The sequence below is a fragment of the Ambystoma mexicanum genome, chromosome 13, assembly GCF_040938575.1.
Source record: "Ambystoma mexicanum isolate Mex_15411 chromosome 13, UKY_AmexF1_1, whole genome shotgun sequence".
NCBI classification, from domain to species: domain Eukaryota; kingdom Metazoa; phylum Chordata; class Amphibia; order Caudata; family Ambystomatidae; genus Ambystoma; species Ambystoma mexicanum.
Window position 1 is genome coordinate 400,490,887 of NC_090938.1, and position 23,672 is coordinate 400,514,558.

The 23,672-nt window shown below is 47.4% G+C and overlaps 1 protein-coding gene across 6 annotated transcripts in view; it reads right to left on the minus strand.

The window, feature by feature from the left end:
• TINF2 (TERF1 interacting nuclear factor 2) overlaps window positions 1-23,672 on the minus strand; it is a 569,835-nt gene that overhangs the window by 317,702 nt on the left and 228,461 nt on the right. The window contains exon 9 of one of the 6 annotated variants that reach the window (XM_069633975.1): window positions 13,521-13,582. The exons of the other annotated variants lie outside the window; for them this stretch is intronic. Coding sequence (XP_069490076.1) covers window positions 13,569-13,582 — 14 coding nt within the window. The 3' untranslated portion in view covers window positions 13,521-13,568. The remainder of the gene's footprint in view (window positions 1-13,520; window positions 13,583-23,672) is intronic. 6 annotated transcript variants of the gene reach the window in all.

The following is a 23,672-nucleotide window of genomic DNA, read 5'->3' on the forward strand; positions in this document are numbered from 1 at the left end:
CAATTCGGCTTTCCTACCCTTTTCTTCCATTCCGTCCATGCATGTCCAATTGGCAAAAATTGCCAAAATCGCCAACCTCTCCCCAAAACGGTTGATAACCACATCAAAATATTTTCTGTTTCCACTCAACCTGTTCTTGAACGCCAGGAAATTGGGGAATTCAGCACAGCAAACCATTTGTTCCTAGCTCTTACAAGGAAAAAACCACAGGCTTCTTTGTACATTGTTTTATTGGCATTTTTTGAAAAAACACAAAGTTTTTGCCCTTTTTGCTTATTTTCTCTCACCTGCCTACAGCAACCTAAACTTCCTGGGTGGCGTTACGACCGCCTACATGTGGGAAAAAAAAGGGGCCAAATTTGGCCGAGATATCCCATGTAACAAAAAAGGTACAAGGCCTTGAATGGCAACATACCGAAATCACCAAAAAGGCCTTGGCACTGGGGGGAAAAACCCATGGGAGTTAAAGGGTTAACAAACACACACATATACATAAAACAACATTACTTCTATTTACTGGACCCAAATATACCTTTTTGCACAAATGATTACTTCAAAATGTACACAATATTTTTTATTTATAACACAATATAATGGAATGCACCAAGCATAAACCATAACTGTACACCTCATATTATCACTTATATACAACTGTTCATAGACACTCACATACACCAAGCGCTTATTCCAAAACAATCTCTCACCAAACAGTAAGTGCACTGTATTTATTTCATTATTATTGCCATCCATTATGTAAACATTTCTTATAAGCAAATATTACAATTTCTTTTATTTTAACAGAAATGGCAAACACTTGAGTGGTTGGAAGAAAACTTTCCGACAGAAGAAATGAGTGATGATAACATCTCTAATGGTAAACAATACATCTTTTCATATAACATTGAACATATAATGTAATTTCTACAGACCTCAGTGAAATAATAATTTCTTCTTTTCTTACAGTACAAAGTTTACATGAAGAAACAGCACTGCAATTTATATGGAGAATGCCAAAAATCACAAAGACAATCTCTACACCCAACTGTATATAATGAAATCATGTCTGCAAAATAGGATAAACTTAGTAATGACTTTAAGGAGCTTCTAAAAGTTAAAAATCATGTTATTAAAAATGTTGATTATCACAGTCCTTCGTGTACCTGTCCGTTGAACCCCCAGCAATCACCCCTATCAAAAGTCACAAAATATAGGTAAAGGACGCTTTGATGAAACTTCACTACTTCACTCCCTCCATCCATGATCATTGTATAGAAATTCCAAATCCTGACATTTATGTTTCCCAATCCAATAACCCATGTCTTTCATAAATAAATTTATTTTTTCTACTTTAAATATCTTGTATTTTATTTTCTCATTTTATTTTAAAACACCTATTAAAAGTCTGCGGACCAACGACTGTCCAGGGTGTCAGTTTACAAAATGCGGGTGTCCATGGACAGTGCGCCATGTCCGTTCTCACATGATGCACTTTTAATTGGTCTGTGGCCAGCGCGCCTGTTCTACGGACACTCACGCACATGAGCACAGCATCTCCCGCCAGGTGGGTGTCCGTGGACGTCATCATGTGACCACACATGTGTGGCGTGACGGCATGACCGCGAGAGGTGTCTGTGTTCCGTGGACAGTTTAAAACTGCATTTTCTGCCAATCTAGGGTGTTGCAAGTTGAATGTTTACCCTTCCAGAGCTCATAGACCCATTCTTAGTTGATCTGGCAACTTTTAAAAAAGTTCCCAGGCCTATTTTTGACTCGGTAGTGCGCGGACAGTTGCGCGGACGGCTCCTCTGAAGGGACCCACCCATTTTTTTCAGTCATTCTCAATTTGGCAGTCTAGGAAAGAGCACCTGCCTTGGAGAGCTATTAGGGAGAGCTGCAATCTTGCTGGAAATTACATCACTCATGGCCATCTCTCCTCCCCAGCCACTCCTACCACTTGGAGGGATTGGAAAGAGGAACAGGCGCAAGGATGCAGAAGAGGATGAAGAGGAAGGCTAGGTAGAGGAAGTGCCTACCTCCAGCGCCCAGAGTGAATCCTGGGTGTGGCGGTTTTTCACCACCGTTGGAGGTGTACCAAAGGCTCAGGCAGCCAAGGTTAGATGCACTGAGTGCAAAGTTGTACTCGGTCACGGATAACCTGGGCTGTACTCCTACGGGACGACCTCCATGCACCGCACACCAGATCCAACCATCCAGGCAGTATTAAAGACATATAAAACGGCCCTATTTGTAGCAAAACAAGACTATTTACATAATGAGATCATGCAAGCTGGAAATCAGTCTAAAGACATATATGATGTGGTCAAAAAATGTAGTAAACCAGCATGTATGGACTCAACCATAATAGCATCTCAAGAACAGGCTGATAAATTTTTATGCCTTTTTCAAAGATAAAATAGTCACCATATTAAAAAATATTGAACAGGGAAGGGACCCTAAACTAGAGAGACGAACGAAGGAAGAAGATGAACATGAGAAGGAAAATCAAAGGGAAACAGTGTTTCAATTCCAAAAAGTGGAGACTAAGACAATCTTTACCATGTTAGAGCAATTGAAACCCACTAATGATTCCTCTTGTAGAATGCCAGCATATGTTGCCAAACGGTTAGCGAAGGAACTAACACCATTCATTGGGACTTTCGTGAATAAGTCACTTCAAGATTCGCAGGTACCTGTAGCTTTAAAAAAAGCACTAATTAAACCTTTACTAAAAAAAACAACTTAAGACCCTGAAGTAATGAAGAATTATCGACCAGTGGCTAACGTAATGTGGCCAACAAAAATTCTGGAAAAAGTGGTGTGCGCTCAGCTCCAGGCCTTTGTGGATGAAGAAAATCTATTGGATGATCTTCAATCAGGTTTTCGCCCGAACCATGGCACAGAGTCGGCTCTTCTAGCCGTGCATGACAATTTAATGGAGGCAGCTGATAGGGGGGGATCCACAGTGTTATTAATGTTGGATCTCTCCGCGGCCTTCGATACTGTAAATCATCAGGTAATTGCAGAACGGATCAAGCAGGTGGGGAAAGCTTCTGATCAAGTTGTGAAGTGGTTTGAGTCATTTCTTAAAGAGAGAACCCAAAGGGTCATACTTGACTGTTTCATCTCACAAATGGTGTAACTGGATTGCGGGGTCCACAGGGTTCCTCTCTATCTGCACTTATTTTTAATCTCTATTTTCGTCCAGTTTTTAGGATATTTAGGAAATACGGTTTGTTATTCCATTCATATGCGGATAGGCAACTGTATATTGAGCTACAAAATAGTTAAGAGGATTTTGAGAGAATCAATCAATGTATGAAGGAACTCAATGATTGGATGAACAACAACCATTTGCAATTAAATGTAGCAAAAACGAAAATTATACTATTCAGCCCAAAGAATAAAAAAACATCGGAAATTCAAAGCCCCTCCTCCCCCATGATCCTAGGAGAACAACTGCAATATGCAAAAATAGTTAAAAAAAAACTTAGGTTGCTGGTGGCAAGAGAATTGGAATAGTGAGGCCCAAGGTGAAAATAGTTCACTTCGCACTCCGATCATTACGGAAAATACTCCCCTATATTCCGATGGAAGACAGAGCAGTCGTGGTGGGGGCAATGACTAACCCCCACTTAGACTACTGTAACAGTCTGTTGGCAGGGATTCCTTAGAAGCAAATGATAAGACTTCAGAGAGCACATAATGCAGCAGTGAGAGCAATTGGAAACCTAAAGAAAAGAGACCATGTGTCATCAATGCGGAGATCACTCCACTGGCTGATGGTGGAAGATAGGATCACATTTAAGATGGCATGCCTGGTGTTTAAATGCATTAAAGGGCTTGCCCCCGCATATTTAGCTGATAAAATTGTATTTTATCAGCCAAAAAGGAGTTTACGTTCAGAGGATAAACTCTTACTCTGCATCCCGCAAACAAAATACACCTCAAGAAGAGATAGAAGCTTTGGTGCTTATGGTCCTAAAGTTTGGAATCAACTCCCACTTGAAATTAGAAAGTGTGAAAGCTTGGATCTCTTTAGAAGAACAAGTTACTTTCTTACCTGGTAACGTTCTTTCGATGGGATGGTCCGACGACGTATTCCATATCTATGACATGTAATCACCACAGCTGTGTTGCTTCGGAAACATTTTTCGGCGTCTGCGTCCTGCGTCGATGACGTCGTCGAGGACCTCCTCCGACGTCCGACGTAATCCGATGTGATAAGTAGGACGCACGACGCCCGTAGCCTCAGATGTAGTTTTTTCTCCCAGAACGTGTGACATTAGTCAACTGCCAGTCAGACACAAAGCCTTGCGGAGCGTAAGCTGCAATCGCAAAAGAAATTCTGCAGCGGGGGAGGCAGGGCGGGAGAGATATGGAATACGTCGTCGGACCATCCCATCGAAAGAACGTTACCAGGTAAGAAAGTAACTTGTTCTTCGAGGGGATTGGGTCCTCCGACGTATTCCATATCTATGACAGACTCCCAAAGCAGTACCAGAGCAAGGAGGAGGGAAAGAATTTAGAATCAAAATTTAGAATAGCCAATCAAATAGCAGAGCAAAGGACCGCCTTGCCAAAGGCCAGATCCTGCCCTCCGATGGAATCGAGGGAATAGTGACGTACAAATGTACGTACTGAAGCCCAGGTGGCTGCATCACAGATGTTGCGAATAGGAACACCCCTCTGCAGGGCAGTAGATGCAGCCATACCCCTGGTAGAATCGGCCCGCAAGCCAGCCGGTGGGTCCTTACTCGCCAAGCGGTAACACTCCGAAATGGCCAAAATAATCCAGCGAGACAAAGTCTGTTTCGTCACAGCTTGCCCCAAACGCTTTCCAGCGTAACCAATAAAGAGTTGATCGTCCACTCTGACCCGGGACATGCGTGAAACATAAAAGCTTAAAGCTCTCCTAGGATCAAGCCTATGGAGCCTCTCCCTCTTCCTTACCAGGATGCGGAGGAGGATAGAATGCCGGAAGAACAACCTTCTGGGCCAAATGAAATTCCGTCACTACCTTCGGAAGAAAAGAAGGACGAACTCTAAGGACAACCCTGTCCTTGTGAAATACAGTGAAGGGTGGCTTAACTGAAAGTGCCTGTAACTCACTCACTCTGCGAGCGGAAGTAACCGCAACTAAAAACACAGTTTTCAGAGTTCACAGCCTCAAAGGGCAAGAATGTAAAGGCTCAAACGGAGCACCCATAAGAAACTTAAGAACAAGGTTTAAATCCCAACCGGGCACCAGGAAAGGTGACGGAGGGAACACATTAGTGAGCCCTTTCAGAAACTGTGAAATTAAAGGGATTTTAAAGTAGGAACACTCTTCAGACGAGCGCTTAAAGATGGACAGCGCCGCCAGGTAACCTTTAATGGTACCCACTTGCAAGCCCCTGTGGGCCAAAGAAAGTAAAAAGGACAGAACCATGGGGATGTCACATGCAAAAGGATCCACATTCTGAACTCTGCACCAGTCGCAGAACTTACGCCAACGGTACAGAGACTTTGTTGCTGGCCTTCGGGCTGAAAGCAACACCTCCATCACGTCTTCAGGGAGGTCCCAATCCTTATACCTCAACCTTTCAGAAGCCAAGCGTGAAGGGTAAGGGATCTGACCTCTGGATGGAGAACCTGACCCCCCTCCCGTGAGAGCAGATCGTCTCGGTAGGGAAGACGACGTGGAGGGCAGATGGACAAATCGAGAAGGTCCGGGTACCACGTCCCCCGGGCCCACGCCGGAGCAATGAGGATCATCCGGGAACCGAACTTCCGTAACCTCCGCAGCACTTGCGGGATGATGGGGACTGGAGGAAACGCGTACAGCAGCGGGAATGACCACTCCACCACAAACGCGTCTCCTAAGGCTCCTTTTGGAGGAAATTCCCGCGAGCAAAACCTTTCGCACTTCCGGTTGACACTGGAGGCGAAGAGATCCACTTGAGGGGTCCCCCAAAGGGCAAAGATCTCCAGGAGAATCTCCTGAGCCAACTCCCACTCGTGAGAGATCGCGCTCTGCCTGCTCAGAGCGTCCGCCGTCACGTTTTCGTCTCCGGCCAGATGAACTGCCGAGATCGAAACTTCCTGCTGGATGGCCCAGAACTCGAGCTGCATCGCCTCCCTGCACAGAGGAAGTGACCCTGCCCCTCCCTTTTTGTTGAGGTAGTGCATGGCCACTGTGTTGTCCGTCAGGATCAGGACACTCTTTCCTCGCACAGTCGGCAGAAAAGCCTTCAGGGCTAGCCTGACGGCCCTCAGCTCCAACAGATTGATATGGAGTCTGGACTCCGACAGAAACCAACGACCGCTGACTGTCAGCCCGTTGGCATGAGCTCCCCATCCCGTGAGGGATGCATCCGTCACGATCGTCACCTCCGGCCAGAGAAGCCAAAATGGAGCCCCCTTCATCAAGTTGCCTTCGACGGCCCACCACAGAAGGTCCCGGGCGACCGAGGGCGGCACCTGAACCGGTTCCGACATCCTGCCGGAGGACTGCGACCATTGCGTCTCGAGTGCCCACTGCAAAGATCTCATCCGCAGGCGAGCCTCTGGCACCAGAAGAATGCAGGATGCCATGAGGCCGAGCAACCTCAAGAACTCGAACGCTGGGAGCGTCTGGGCATGCTGAAATTTGTGCACCATCTGCTGAATGTGAAGAGCCCTCACCTGGGGAGGAAAACACTGCCCCAGGGAAGTGTCGAGCACTGCTCCGATGTACTGGAGCCGCTGTGTTAGCGTCAAATGGGACTTCTTTAAATTGAGGGAGAAGCCCAGCCTGTGAAGGGAGTGGCAGGTGACGGACAGATGATCCAGGACTTGCTCGGGAGAGCTCCCCCTGATCAACCAATCGTCCAGGTAGGGGTAGACGTGAATCCCCCCTTGCCTGAGATGCGCTGCCACCACCACCATGAGCTTGGTGAAAACACTCGGGGCGGAGGTCAATCCGAACGGCAGGACCCAAAACTGAAAGTGCGAGTCGCCAACCGCGAACCTCAGGTACTTCTTGTGCTTGGGATGGATCGGCACATGGAAGTAAGCATCCTTGACGTCGAGTGACACCAACCAGTCCTGAAGCTGAAGGGCCTGGAGGACTTGAGAGAGAGTAACCATCTTGAACTTGTCATTCCTGAGGAGTTTGTTCAAACCGCGCAAGTCCATGATGGGTCTCAATCCCCCGTCTTTCTTCGAAATCAAAAAAAAAGGGGAATACCATCCCTTGTTCCTCTCCGCTACAAGCACCAGTTCTATGGCGCCTTTCTCCAGCAGGGCTTGAATTTCCTGCGCAAGGAGCGGATCCGGACTCTGCAAAGAGAGGTTCCTCGGTGGATTGTCGCAAGGCCTGTGCCGAAAGGGAAGACAGTAGCCGTGGGTTATGATCTCCAGAACCCACACATCTGAAGTAATGGCTTGCGCCACTCTACAAGATGCTGCGCCAGCCTTCCCCCAACCGGCGAACCATGGGACATGGCCTCATGACTGAGTGGGAGCGGCTGCGGCGTTACCTGAGGGCAAAGAGGCAACTGCCCGAGCGGCCTTAGAACCACGGGTACCCTGTCGTCCACGTCTGGTACCCCTGCGTTGGCCTTTTGACTGCCAGCTCCTCTCGCTTTACTGAAGGAAGAGTAATAGCGAAAGGAACCACCCCTCCACTGCTGTCCCCCAGGACGAAAAGGCAGAGGTTGGCGAACTGCAGCGCCCAACGACTTCGCTGCAGCTTATGAGGTCTGCAACCTCTCAAGGCTCTCGGCAGCCTTGCTGCCAAAAAGGTGTTCACCGTCAAAGGGCATGTTGAGGAGCCGGGACTGCACATCAGGAGCAAACCCCGACTTCCGCAACCACGCAAACCTGCGTATCACGGTGCTCGCCGCCATGGACCTACTGACGCATTCAGCTAAGTCCAAACCCGACTGAACGGACTCACACATGGCATCCTTACCATCCTGGACCATAGCAAGGAAACCATCCCGTTCGTCCCCTTCGGGAATATGTTCAGCCGCTAACGCAACACAGTTCCACAGAGTGTGTGTGAAACGAGACAAGGCACAAATGGAGTTGGCCGCCTGAAGCGCCATACCACCAGAAGAAAACACTTTCTTCGCCCAGCCATCAAAACGTTTGTCGTCCCTATCAGGAGGGATGGTAGGGTACGATGCCTGCTTTGCCGGGGCCGTGGCCGCCTGCACCACCAAACTCTCCGGAGTGGGGTGCCTGGTCAGTTAGCAGGGGTCGCTACTGGCTGGACGGTATTTTCGCGACAAGGATCTGCCCACCGCCGGGAGACTCTCCGGAGCAGTCCAAGCCACTGCCACCCTTCTCTGTAAAGCCATATGGAACGGCAGTACCGGGTCAGTTGGGGGACCAACATCAAGGATGTCCGTTAGATCATCCTGCACAAACTCCCCTGGGGAGCAGACCATCCCAAGTACTCGGAGACCCTAGCCATAAGGCGCCGGTACGAGGAATCGGCATGAGAGCCAGGCTCAGGCCTACAAAACTCCACCTCCGGAGAGGTGTCCAGTCCACTGGCATCATGCAGTGACTGCCTGAAATCGGCAAACTGACTATGGCCTGAGACAATTTCATCTGGAACCTGACTAGGAACCAGGCCATCAGAATCCTCATCCGCCTCTGAAATATATTCCAGGTGGCGAAAAGAAGGCACCCGAGAGTGCTTGCTCTTAACCAGAGCCTTCCAAGGGGGTTCCCCCGTGCCACGGGGTACCTCCGACACGAAAGGCGTCGATGGCGTCAAGCGAATCGGCGCCGAGAGAACAGGCATCGGCGCCGAGTGGATCGGCGTCGACGAAATCGGCGTCAACGTCAGATGCAGCACCGCCAGCATCGGTGGCGTCGACACAGCCCTCGAAGCCGGAGCCCCGAGCGTGTCCTTCGACGACTTGAGCGTCGACGGCTTCGACGACTTCCTCGGAGCCGGAGCCTCGAGAAAGCCTGTCAACGCCCCAGACGTCGATGTCTTCCTCGAAGACCTCACAGGTGCACACAGTCTCGAACGCGTCGAGGACCGGGACCTGGAACGGGTACGTCGAGAACGAGTCTCCTTGTCCGAACGGGACCTCTCCCGTGACTCGTGCCGACCACTCTTGCGAGCGGTGTCTCTCGACCTCTCACGACCGACCCCCCTCGGGGGCACGGACGGCTTAGTACCCTGCGACTCAGGAATCGCCAGCATTTTCTTCCCGAAGGAAGCCCATTCCTCTGGCGTCGCACGGCTGGTGGGGTAAGCGACGTGCCGGGCACAGTCCTCCGAAGAGGAGCTGGAAGACGACCGGGGTCGGCGCTTCCGAGAATGCCTCGAAGAGGCTGAGGAGTGGCGAGACCGACTCCTAGAAGGAGACCCACGAGACTTCCGACGATGACGCGGAGAGTCACCCCTCGAATCATCCGTCGAAAGCCCCGCAGACTTCGACTTCCAGGGCTTGGACACCCGACCTACCGACAACAACTTCTTACGTTCGCGTAAGGCATTGGACGTGAGCGACTGGGAGTCGATACAGTCATCCGTGTCGTGGGCCTCCCCGAGGCACCAGAGGCAGGCGTCGTGCGAGTCAGTCACCGACATCTTGGACCCACACTCCCCACACTTCTTGAAGCCCGGACGCGGGGTCGAAGACGAAGTAAGACATATTCACACGAAGGATTTTCACAAAAACGAACAGGTTCGAAGAGCCGAGAAGAACAGAACTCCAAAGAGTCGAGGCGTTAACCGAGATTCACGAAGCAACACGTTTGCGGAAAAAACAGAAGTGAGGCTACGGGCGTCGTGCATCCTACTTATCACATCGGATGACGTCGGAGGAGGTCCTCGACGACGGCGCATCGACACAGAAAAAAGTTTCCGAAGCAGCACAGCTGTGGTGATTACATGTCATAGATATGGAATACGTCAGAGGACCCAATCCCCTCGAAAGAGACTTTTTCGATAAATGCAAACAGTTAAACTAAGGTAGACTTCTAGTCATCCTCTTTCTTTTTTCTTATGAAATCCTCGAGTTTCATAGTTATCATCTGCACCCGAATATGGTTGATTCCGTCTGGTGCGCGTAATAAGTTACTCAAAATCAAATCCAGATGGTCTGAAAAAGGCAGTAGCTTTTTCAGGGAGAAGCAGGTTGACAGCCTCTATCCCATATTCCTCGACCGCTCCCGTCACCACGCAGACTGTTCCTCTGGGGCATAGGATATCAGCGGCCACCTCGAAGGCATATAGAACGCTGTTGACCCTCACCTTTCGAGGGTCACAGTACTGTGTGTGTACTGCGACGCACCAATCGGCACAGGGGAGCAGTTTCGTAGTGCTTTCGAGGCAGCGGGCAAGGAGCATGAGAAACACGGCCCCACCTTAAATGTAAGGCCCGTCCAATATCTTCCTCTGTCCACCTGACCCTCCATCTCTGCGGTTGGTGCCCTTTCCCTCTCCCACCTTACCTTGCCTCTCCTGGAGAAAAAAAAAACAATCTAAAAAACAAAACTGAACAAAGAAATCACAGGCCCCTTTGCAGCCTCCATAGTCCGCAGACAGCATGGTATTCTGGGGACACCTGGAAAATTCCAGGCATGGGGTGGGGGAATGAAAATCATTTCAATTGCTTTCCACGCATAAATGGTGGCTCTTAAAAGAACCTTTGTTTTTGCTTTTTTACATAGAAAGTGCTTCTAATTTTTTATCTATTTTTCATTTTTGTTTAATGCAACTTCTAAAGAATACTTGAAGCCATATTGTATGTGTTTACAGGAACTACTTCAATGCAAAATCTGACTGCCCACATCAGTTAGATGCACTCGATCTCGTCGAAAAATGTTGACAATATCAAATTTTATATTTTCATTATGAAAAGATGGTCATACCTACATCCTGCAAAAAGGCACATACAACTTTGTTCACATTGCGCCTTGCTTTTTCAATTTGTGGACAACATAATTTCAACACATTCACATTTGTTTCTGAGCTTTTCAAGAAAAAATAATTTTCGAATGTGGAAATAGTTCTATCAACTTTACAAATGTATCCTTCATTGCAAAGAACAAGTTACTTTCTTACCTGGTAACTTTCTTACCTGGTAACGTTCTTTCGATGGGATGGTCCAACGACGTATTCCAGATATGGAATACGTCAGAGGACCCAATCCCCTCGAACTAATGATATTACAGTAACATAGCCCAAACTGTTGCCTCCACAGTTAACTGAGGTACGGATATTTCAAGTGAACCATATTCTCACAAAGTGGGAGAAATTCTGCCCGCTTAATTTCTCGAACACCATACCATGAAACGTGAAATTCATTGAATCCAAGAGTTTCAGACAATCCACAGTGCTCAGAATACACCTTCAATCAATGGATCCAAGAGTCTCCCAGAATCCACACACTTAGCTTCCTCAAAACACAATGCCATATTCAGTGCACTCACCAAACAAAACACCTGCTACCCTCTCTTCCTGTACACCACACCCAGAAAACCGTATTGGCTGATTCCCCCGATATCCGTGGACATCTACGACTGTCCGCAGTCTCCACAGTCCCCTTTCTATGCCAGGCATCCTTAAAAGACCCGGATAACACGTGCAGTGTCCGCGGACTAACACAGTGTCCACGGACAGAACATCCAAGTGAAGCTGGTGGGGAGGTTACACTTAATTTAAACAATTTATTGTACAATGGTGGCTCTTAAAAGAGCCTGTGTTTTTTCAGTTTTATAATTTTATTTGCTTTTCTGATTTTTATTTCCTAGGACTACTTACACATTTTTGCAAATGCACTGTACATCTTTTTCAAGTAAACTTTCTCAGTCCATTTTGAATATTTACAAGAAACATTGAATTCCCAAAATCAGTCAAATTCACTTCATCACTCTGAAAACTGTTTGCACCATCCAACTTGATGTTTTCATTTTCAAAAGATTCCATACCTTCAGCATTCAAAAAAGCACATACACCTTTATTTACATGGTGCCTACTTCTTCTAGTTGTGCACAACACACATATCGGCATCTCCATACTTCCCTTTGATATATTTGTGAAAACAATCTTTCCATGTGGAAATAGTTCCATTAAGCCTCTGAACATATCCTTTAGTGCAACCTGCAAAGACAGTGGATTAACTTAGCCCAAACTATTTTCTCCACAATGCACAACAATATCTGGACATTGAAAGTGAGCCATAGTCTTACAAAATGATAGTAAACTCACCCAGTTTAGCCCAGACACTGTATACTACCAAATATCCACTCCCTCCAATTCAATAGTACCAGAGATGCTACACAATTCAGTGTACTCTTTCAAATTATTCATCCAACAATCTCCCAACATCCACACAGTGAGCTTTTTCATAGCAATGGCCACATCCATCTTCCCTACACACAACAATCAAAACACCTGCTACCCTCTCTTCCTGTAAACCACAATCGGAGCACCTCATTGGCTAGTCCCCACATTGCCCTTTCCATGCCAGGCATCCTTAAAAGACTTGGATGTGGCACGTGCCATCTGCAAACTACAGCTGTGTCCGCAGACCTTGTAGCACAGTGCAGCCCCCTTCTACCCCTTCCACTTTCAGGTTTGTAACACTCCCTGATTGGCTGCTTTCAAACAGTCACACATCCAATCACATCCAAAAACTCAGTTCAACACTTCAGGTGTACTCCTGAACTCTCAGAGTACATATCTCCTGTTACTCGCAGCCACCTGATTCAAAAACTACTGTAAAACTCTCCAAAACGTCTATTTGCAGATTCAATAACATCTGCATCTAACAAGACATAGTACACGTATGCTTATATTTAAGTATTTTGGCAACTCTTTTACAAATGTAGCTATGCAGGGTTCCTGCCACTTACCCTGTAATCAGCTTCTCAATAAGAATATTTTTTTTTAACCAATATCAAATGCCATGCATTACAGCATTTAGCCCCGGCTCACATCAAGTGGCAGTTACCTATAATGCTGTAAGTTTATTTTTAGAAGCATTTGCATAAAAGTAAAAAATGCATATGTGCATTTATAGCAGCACTGTGTGTAGCATTTTTCTAAAAGGAAAGGAAAAGCAGAAAAAGATTTGTAAGACATTTTTAAGTGGCGCTTGGTGTGTGCAAGTTTAATATGTTGGCAGCACATGCATACTTGCCAACATGACCCATTCCAAACTATAGCTGCTTATCAATTCTTGGTTTCTTTCTTTGCATTCTGTGGCTTCTAAAATCACTTTTCCCATTACACAAATTGGACTACAAGTGCCAGAATGCAAAAATAAAAACCTAACCAGGCCTAGAATGCAAGATTAAAAAGTGTCACATTTAAGTTAAATGAAGAATGGATAATACGGAGCGTTTAAAAATGTCTTTTCAGGAGCATTTTTACTAAATATACATTTACAGCAGCAGTGTGTGAAACATCTTTGTAAAACAAAAAGCAGATGCAAAACATTTCTCCAACATTTTTAACTGCCTCTGTGTGTGGAAGTTCAATATCTGCACAGTACATGCATACTTGCTACCATCACCATTCCTACCTGTAGGTGCTTATCCAGTCATAGTTTCTTCTGTGCATTCTGGGGCTTTCAGTCTAAGTTTTCTAATGGGAAAAGTGCAAGTACAACTCTCAAAATGCAAAGAAAAACACAGACTTCATAAGCACTTACATATTGCAATGGGTCATTTTGGCAAGTCATGTACTGCCAACATATTAAACTTCCACACACCAGCTGCCACTTAAACATTTTCTACAAATCTTCTCCGTCTGCTTAGATTTTCTTTTACAAACCTCGCTCATTAAATCCCTTTCACTACCACCATTCTCCACCTGCTCACACATGTGTGTACCACGTATATAGAACACTTCAACTTACATATAAAGTACCCTTCTTTCCCAACCTCTACTATAAGACACCAAGCATTACTACAACAACAATCCGCCAATTGCATTACCACTAGGCCACAGTTTTCCTATTCTTTAAAAACACTGCAACACCTTACAAATACATTAAAACCAATACATTGAGGAACCCTTTAGTCGGTACAAACACGTGGACCCAAGTGCCCTATGTTCTTTGATAATTCAAACTCACTGTGAGAGACGGAGAAAGTAGGTTCCACAACTCTGTTTATGTGAAGTAGACCGGTATTGCTTCATATGTTCATGCGCCAAAAAAGATTTCAAATGCCACACTGTATCAAAGGTACGGTACACTCCAATTTTTATTGGAATTGCCCTATGTGATGACACGTGTTTCGGCATTTCCAGCGCCTTTCTCAAATCACGGCTAGTTCATACACAAAATGTAACAATTATGTTCCTCCTTTCTATTCACTTCCATCTGTATTGTCATAGTCATGGGTTAAATCCCTGCCTCGATTCCTCTGAGCTTTTGCCGTGTACAAATACATTACACCACAAACACGCACTTCTTGTATTAAAATTAGCAGCACAAAAATAACCTGGATATGCAGCCTTTTCTCACACCTATTTTTGCCCCGTTACTTCTAATGTGCCAAACGGCAGTACTCATACTGCAACTCCTAACATGGGTAACGCACTTTAGTACACCACCCATAACACAAATGTATTAACTTCCCCGTAACCCCCCCCCCCAACAACTCCTCCTACCTTAATAAATAACAACCTTGCTTAATAAAAGTACTTTGCCATTACCACATATACCCACTAACTTTCTTTTACAATTACAGGAAAGAAGAAGATTGCCAAAGAACACACTTCACATACTACAAAGTGTACAATAATATAGCGTATATATCTTTTATTGAAATTCAAATGCACAACACTAGCAAAAAAGCCAACAAAGTTCCATCTTGCGTCATCAGAATTTCATTTAACATTTTAAGAACTTAGCCCCCAGTCAACATAAGACATGTCAAATAATACATTAAACCAACATCAAATTGAACAAAACCTGGTTCCATCCAAAACTCCATGGTTCCCACTTCCACCCTCCCCACCCTTTGTCCATTCGATCCCACTAGGCCGGCACTAGGCCTCCACAGACCTCAGCCTTGCAGCAAATGTCTCAAGGTTTGTGGACGAAAGAAACACTGCTCCCTGTCCTGCACAAAATCAAAACATGGAGCCCAGATGCGGAAGAACCGTATCATCTTCCCCGTTATGTGTGCTGGTATTTTTTCCATAGAAATTATGTCCCAGACTTTAACCCACCAGATCGACACCACAGGTCCCTCTTTGGTTTTCCAGAACCGGGCCCGATTCACTTTTGCTGCCAATAAGAGCTGGGTTATCAGATCGGCCCTGGGTCCTGAGGCCGGATAAACTCTGTCTGGTACTTCCCCCAAGGGCATAACTCTGGGGCACATCGGGAGCGATACACCTACAATGGCCTTAATTTTAAACTCGATTTCTTGCCAGTACGTTTGGATTAATGGGCATTGCCACCAAAATTGAAATAAACTCCCCAATTGACCACACCCTTGCCAACAGCGATCTCAATAGTCCTTGGATATCATGTGCAGGCTCTGTGGAGTCATATACCACCTAAGGCAGAGTTTGAACGCGCATTCTTTGTGCCCGTGCACCTGGAGGACTTGTTGGTACAAGCCCAAATTCATTGCCAGGAGTCTTCTGGGATCTCCCACCCCAGATCTGCCTCCCACTGCCACGTGTAAGAGTTTGTCCCCCAACTGAGCCTTGTCCAGCAACCGATGGCACCAGGAAATCCTATGGGAAGTTTGCCCTTGCAACAATTGCAGTTGGATTCCCTTTGGTGGGCGTGTACTCGCCCGTTTTACCTTATGGTTGGATACCCAATGTCTAATCTGGCTGTATCGGAACCACTCCAATTCTGGAAGCGTGAATTCGGTTTTGCATTCTAGGAAGGTCAGAGGCTTCCCCTTCCCGTACAGATCTCCGAGTCTCAGGGGTCCCAATGTTTCCCAGCAGTTGAACAGTTCCCCTGCTAGGCCCGGAGAGAACTCTGGGTTTCGCAGCACCAGTGTCAGTGGGCCTATCTCGGTTTTAATTCCCAGCCCTGCTCAGGCTCTAGTCCAGATGTCTAGTGACAAGCGTGTGGGTTCAAGTAAGCCCGCTCAGGCCTGTCTAGCCAAGAAGGGCAAGTGTGCCAACAGGATATCTGTCATACCTTGCTCTATCCCCTTCCATTTCTGTTCGGGTTCTGCCGCCCCCAATAGAACATTGGGGCAATCTGGGCTGCCTGGTAGTATCTTTGCAGAGATGGGACCCCTAAGCCATCCAGCTCTTTCGATCTAAGGAGTGTTTTGCCACGGAATTCTCGGGCGCTTCCCCTGCCAGATGTATTGTCCCACTGCTCTTTGCAGGTCCACCAGCTCTTCGTCAGAGATGCGGATCGGCAAGGCCTGGAACGTGCATAGAAGCCTGGGCAAGATTGCCATTTTCACTGCTGTTACCCTGCCAAGCCACAATATTTCTTGGGCCTCCCAGCTTTTCAAGGTTGCCTGTGCTTCCCTCATAAGTTGTGGGATATTAGCCCTGTGGTGGCCTCCATATGCATTGGTGATATTTACCCCCCAGATAGGACAGCTCCTTATCCACTCATTTAAATGGGAAAGCCGTACGAAGCTCCAACATATTCTGTGGAATGCCTATTGACATACCCACCATCTTGGTGTGGATAATATGGAACCCCAAGACCCCCCAGAACTCCTCTAGGAGCTCCATTAGCAGAAGTAGCGATTGTTGGGGGTTTGTTATAAAACATTGTCCGCGTAAAGTGCTACCTTGTGTATGTTGCCTACCCATTCTAAGCCTTGTATCAAGGGGCAGTCTCGAATTCTCTGTGCCAACGGTTCCATGACCATAGCGAAAACTAGGGGCGACAGTGGGCACACCCCTGCCTTGTTCCCCTACGCAGAGGGATCAGTGGAGAGTTAACCCCATTCACCCCAACCATGGTAGAGGGGATTTGAAAATTTGTTAAAATCCACCTGCTGATGTTTGGCTCAAAACCATATTGTGGCAAGAGAGTTTGCAAGAAGTCCCAAGCCATGCTGTCGAAAGTCCGGTGTGCATCTAGGGAGAGGAGCGAGAACCCTCTCGGAAATTTCAGGGCCAAAGCTACTAAATCAATCACCCTCCTAATGTTGTCGTGAGCCCCTCTATCCTTAATGTACCCCGTCTGATCGGCATCTACTATTAGTGGGAGCACTTCCCTCAGCCTTGCTGCAAGTATTTTGCTCTACAGCTTAGCATCAGTGTTCAAAAGGGCTATTGGACGGTAGGAGTAGTAATTCTCCGGGTCCTTCCCTGGCTTTAGTAACAGCGTGGTTGTGGATTCCGCCATAGTGTCAGTCACCCGTCCCTAGGTGGAGAATGAGTTAAAGAGAGTTGTGAGATGTGGGCCAACTGTCCCGAGAATGTTTAATAAAATATATTAGTGAATCATTCTGGCCCAGGGGTTCCCCCCCCCGGAAGTGTACGGATGGCCTGAATGACCTCTAGGGCTGAGATAGGACTGTTTTGTGCCTCCCTCATCTCCGCTGGGATCTTCGGGAGCCGGGCTTGTCTAACAAACTCCCTAATCTGATCAGGATCCCCCTCCGTGTGGGCCAGAGGCCTTCCTAAACAATTCTTCCATGACCTGCCTCTTTCCCATTTCCGTAATCACCCTCTGCCCGTCCCCTGCTCTCAAGGAGCTAATGTAATTATGGGTGGCCTTCTTCCGTAGCTTAGCTGCCAGTAGCTTATTCGCTTTATTCCCTTTAGAAAAGTAGAATTGCTTCATCATGAGTAATGAATGTGCTGCTTCCCCATTAAATGAGTTTCAAATGCATGCTTGGCTATTCTAAGGTCTCCGAGCGCCCCTATAACGCCCCTTTTGGCATGTGCCTTTTTTTTTCTCCCGTACCGTCTCTTCCAGGCCGTTGCGGATCAATCGCTAGGATCTATTCCAAGCTATTGTTTGTCCTATTATGACTCCCCTGATTACTGCCTTCCCAGCGTCCCACACCGTGAAAATGTTTGGCTCCCTTATCATATTTTCTTGGAAGTAATGTGATATTACGTTCCCTATTGCTGCTCTGCCCCCTCGTCCCCAAGGAAGCGCTCATTCACCCTCCACAGAGGTTTTGGCAGCGGGGTCCCAAGATCCAGGTCCAACTCCATTACCATTAGGGAGTGGTCCGTAAGCGCTCTCGGTCAGATTTCTATAGCGGAGAAGACTAATGGTATAAGAGTGGGAGAAACCAGTGGGAGAAACCAGAAACATATCCAACCTAGAGTGACCCCTGTGAACTGCTGAAAAGAAAGTGTACCCCCTATACCCTTGATGGGCAAATCGCCACACCTCACTCAATCAGTGACAGTTCCCTCAATAAGGTGGTCATGGCATAGAAGTTGGTTCTATCATTATTCGTCGGGCCAGGGTGTGGTCTATTGTCGAGTCCTCCACACAGTTAAAATCACCTCCCAAGAAGACCTCCCAACTCCATGAAGCTCCCAACCGTCCCCTTAAGCCTTCCCAGGAACTCCCCCTGCTTCTCATTCGGGCCATAAATTACCCCGAGCGTGACCTTCCGATTTCCCAAGTCCCCTTTGATCAGCCAATACCTTCCCTGTGCGTCCCATACCACTTCCCTTGACCAGAGCCATAACCCCTTGTGGACTAAGATTGCCACTGCACGCTTCTTCTGTCCACTTGTAGCAAACTATGCCTGTGTGTATTCCTTCCCAATCATGTGCTTTTCATCCTCCTATCGTAAGTGGGTTTCCTGAATGAATGCTTTATCGACCCCCAAGGAAGGGAGCCTCTGCAGGATCGCTTTACAGGTGAGTTTAGGCCCCTCACATTCATGGTCAAGCATTTTATGTAGGCATTAGCCATTACCAGTTATAACCTTAATAATACCCATACCCCTTTGCGGTGGTGTACCTGTGCACCCGCCAGGGGTGGTGGATTGAGAACCATTTGCTCAAAAATCATCATTGTAAGAAAGGATGTAAACCAGTAACCAGAAACAGTAACCCATAGCAACCTTAACCCAAAAAATGTCTTCAACCAAACCCCTACTACATTTGCACAGATCTTTCCCCCTGTGCACCAGCAACTGCCATTCCTCAATTGAGTCGATAGTTGAAGACCCCAACTTACAAGGAGTCAACTCCCCCCCCATGTACCCCTTAAATTGGAGTATGCACTCACTCAACCCTCCAATATCTGAATGGCTTAGCCAGTTGGAAGGCTTAGCGCAGGCCCTAGGTTCTTCCCCTCTCCTAAACAACCCAGGTATAACGCCTCTTAAGCCTTTCAGCCTTTGTCTGCATGGAGTTCTGCCTCCACAAGCTTTCTCCTCCTCGGCCTTCTTGTTTTGTCCCCGTCAGGTCCCTCCTGGCTCTAAGACACTTCCCCTTGAGGCTGGCCCCCACGTGGGCCCGACTTCAATGCAACAGCCTCTTCTTCAGATCCAATGGCATATTTTTGACTCTTGAACTCAAATAGTAGCCTGCAAAGAAACCCCCATCGATAGTTTATATCTTGCGCCTGTAGCCAGGCAGTCATGACATGCAGCTGACGCCTATTCACCAGCAGGTTACGTGGTGTCAAGTCCTGGAAAAGCGAGATTTGCCTCCTTCAAAATTCACCGGCTCTGCCCTCCTTACCGCTGCAATGATGTGCTCCTTTTGTTGAAAAAAGTGGACACGAGAGAGCACATCTGGGAGGAGATTGCAACGTTGCTGTTGTGTAGAGTACACTCTGTGCGTTCTGTCAAGCTCTAGTGCAGCAGACTCTGGGTGGTCCAACAGAGTCCGGAACAGGTCCTCCACATAGCTCCCCAGGTCCTGGTCCAGAACATCCCTTGGCACCCCACGAATCCTGATGTTATTACGACAAGAGCGATTCTCGAGATCCTCCTGCTTGGCCCTCATCATCTCTATTTGCTCTTCCAGGCCAAGAACTCTGTCAGTGAGCACCGCTTGATTGTGAGCTTGTTCGCATACTGTATCCTCAACTTCATTTCCCCTCGTGTTCAGGCCTATCATGTGGGAACATAGATCCGCCACGGTCTTCAGCATGGTGTCCTTTGTGTCCCTAATCTCTTTAGTGAGATCTTGTTTCAGCAGGGAAAGCATTTCCACTAGGTCCTCCTCCGTAAAGGATGTTGGCGTCGCCGTCTCCGCTGGGGGTGAGTGGCTCTCCGCTAGTGTTTCCTTGGTGTTTCACTCCTTCGCCTTCTCATGAATTCCCAACAACGCCTTGATGTCACCCGACCTAGCCTTGGGCCTCATCACTCCCTTCGACAACCCTTTTGCCGCTGGATTGCCTGACGCGTTGGTGGCCCGCTCTCCTCCAGGTCGGGACATTGTATGAATTAATTGGTTAGGCTTGGGGCCCACTTGGATGGATCCTGTGTGTCAGGCTGTGCGATCGCCCAGAGAGGATTCAGTGGCTCAGAGCACCCCTTGCCGGTGCCTTCCTGCCCTTAAGCCAGACCAGAGTGGTTGCTATTTCGGATGCCCGCTCTATGTCACTTCTGCTTCACCTCTGTAGTAGGATATGATGTGATCTGCTGCACATGTACGCGCTCCAAATGCTCACTGCCCCAGGAGTGTCCTCCACACCCTATGTTCTTGTGTCCTTGGCCATCACAGACTTCCTCCAGGCTATAGCCATTCCCATCTTGAGCCTCACGTCCCTTTCACCCAGCCGGCCCGCTTCAAGAATGGGGCGCTCCGCCACATGGGCTCTCCCAGCCAGCCCTATAGGTGGCCTGCCTCGGTGCTGGAAAGCCGTCACACTCCTCCTCCAGGCCTTTCACCCAAGCTGCTGGGGTAATTTACTCCACAGCTGTCTCCCCCTCAACTTCCCCCGGGCGTCCACCGTGCCTCTGGGAGTTCTCTGCTGCTGAATTAAGCCTTCTAGGCTTATGCACTGTCTGCCCCCTGCAATCCAGGGCCCCCCTCAGCCCAAGCATGCTCCTCCGGCAGCTGTACAGGCGACCGTGTGGTGCACGGCTGCCCCTGCTTCACTGTGCCTTCGTCCCTCGTCACACCAGACCTCCCTGGGACCGGGTCCGCAGACCTACCCCCGCTCTTTACTTGGGGGTACCGATCTTCGGCCTGGAGGCTGCTCCTCCTCTCGCGCTGCAGCCCGATTAAATGATAATCAGCGCCTGCCACGTCAGGTTCCCGGGCCCGTGCATGCAGCCCCGGTAGCTTTTGGCTCCTTGCTGCCCAGCACGACTCTGCATGGGTTACTGCACCCCTGCCACTCACTCACGCCTCAACGGGGTGCGGGGCACCGCCATACTATGCCGTTATAACATGGGGGAGAGCGAAGCAGTCAGCCTAGGCAGCCATTTCTCTGCACCCTCTGGTGGTCCCCTCGCATGTATACCTTTTTAAATGTAACAATGTATTTTCACTACATATTAGTTTTAGAATCAACATTTATTCTGTTGTCGCAGGACTTTTTATAAAAAGAGCACAAAAATAATACATGGCCTACAAAACAGAGGACAATGAGGAATCCCAATGGTTCCAATTAGCTTTAAATCTAAGCAGAAAATAAATACAAAATAACTGACCCCTCAATAGTTTGACGTACTGCAATACAACGCGTGACAATAACCAAATGTCATCAAGTGCTATCACGATTAACTTAGAAATATTCCCACTTCCAAAGGCTCTCCACAACTTAACTCGTATGAGAGCATTATAATCCAAAAAGTACACCCATTTCAATCTATAATACGTCTTCAACCAAAAACAGCCAAATTGCCTCCATCTGACCCATTAAAAGGCATCCGTGGCAAAGTAGTATATTTGCCATTATATCTCATAGAAAATGTAGAAACTCTTAAGAGTCCAACAGAGTCTTTGATGGTACTAGTTAATGGTGTACCAACCAAAGACAAAACAATTTGGCAACTAGTCGACTTTAACTCCTTAACTGTCAAGGGTTTCCCCACCCCCCCAGTGCCAAGGCCTTTTTTGGTGATTTTGGTATGTCGCCATTCAATCCCTTGTAACCTTTTTGTTACATGAGATATCTCGGCCAAATTTGGCCCCTTTTCTTCCCACATGTATCCTGTGAATCCTAGGTTGCTGTATGGGGGTGAGAGAAGAAAACCAAAAATGGAGAACATTTTGGGTTTTATTCAGAAAATGCCAATAGAATGATGTACAAAGCCGCCTGTGGTTTTTTCCTTGTAAGAGCTAGGAACAAATGGTTTGCTGTGCTGAATTCGCCATTTTCCAGGCTTTCAGGAACAGGTTGAGTGGAAACCAAAAAAACATTTTTATATGGTTACCATCTGTTTTGTGAGTGGTAGGCGATTTCCCCCTTTTTTTCTAAATAGGGCATATGCGTGAACGGAATTGAAGAGGAGGGCAGGAAAGCTGAATGGAAAGACAGAAAGGCATACATTTCTGAACAGTAGACAAAATTCCAACTTTAGGAAGGGGTGATTAGCACAGGTCAGCCAACAACTATGCAGGGAAAATGCCCATAGTTTGGGGAAAAATTACAAATAAAAAAGGTATGTGGTGGACATGGTTGGCCCGGTAAGGCAATGGCTTCTGTGAATTTTGAGAAAAGCAATGCCCTGCTACATTCCCCCCGACCCTTCCAGTTAGGAAATCACACATTTTTCATAATGTTTCACAAAACAAGCAATACCACAAGCCAAAAACAGAGCCATGGTACACAGGTTTTTTAGGTTTACGGCCTAAACAGTCGTACTTAGCATGTGTAAATAAGGAAAATAAATGTGGTGAGGTATGGCAAGCATACATTTTTCGAAAGAACACAGGCAGAGCTTTTGAAGGGTAGGTGACTTGTGCAGGTTACAAAAGTGTATAGTGCCTAAAGCTGCGACTAAATGTAGGTCACATTTGGGAAATGAAAGGGTTGTGTGACAAAGTGTAGCAGCAAATGTATGTAAACGTTATAAAAACCAAGCAAACAACAAATGTCAAATCTTCCCGCGTTCCCACAGGTGTCCCAACGAAAACGGTACCTCACATGTGTGGGTGCACCTACATGGGCACCTACCTGGGCGCAAAGGGAAAAGGCTAAACCACTGATAAGTGTTTCGGCAGAGCAGATTTTTATCTTGTGGACAACCTAAAGATGTGGGCCTCAGTGTCGCAGCCACCAAGCAAAAAAGACAACCCCATGGATTTCCGAAAAGAAGACACCCTGTGGGAATCCACAGAGGTCTGACTTGGGCAAATTGCCTTAGAATTTACTACCCACAAGCCCAGGCAAAGTCCCAAATTTAGGAACATTTCAGACATTTCCCACCTGGAAACTATTGAAACACACCAAGAACAACTCATGTCCTACATTCCCACAGGTTTCCGGGTGAAAACAGTACCTCACATGTGTGGGTGCACCTACCTGGGTGAAAAAGAAAAAGTTTCGACTGTCCACAAGTCCAACGGCAGTCCCAGGGAGCCCCGGCAGGGTCCCTGAACGTTCCCCAGGGGAAATTCTGTAATGCTGCCTAACCAGAGCTCCAGGATGGTTGGGGGTCATATCCCTGGCCTTGGGCGGCTGACTCCCATGTATTTTGAACGTCCCCAAGCCCAGCTGTGGTTCCAGGGAGGCCCGGGACATTCCCCGTCCTTTCCCAGAGGGAGAAGCTGTAACGCAGTCCAGCAAGAAAACCAGGATGGTTGGGGATCATGTACATGGCCTTGGGCGGCTGTCTCCCATGTG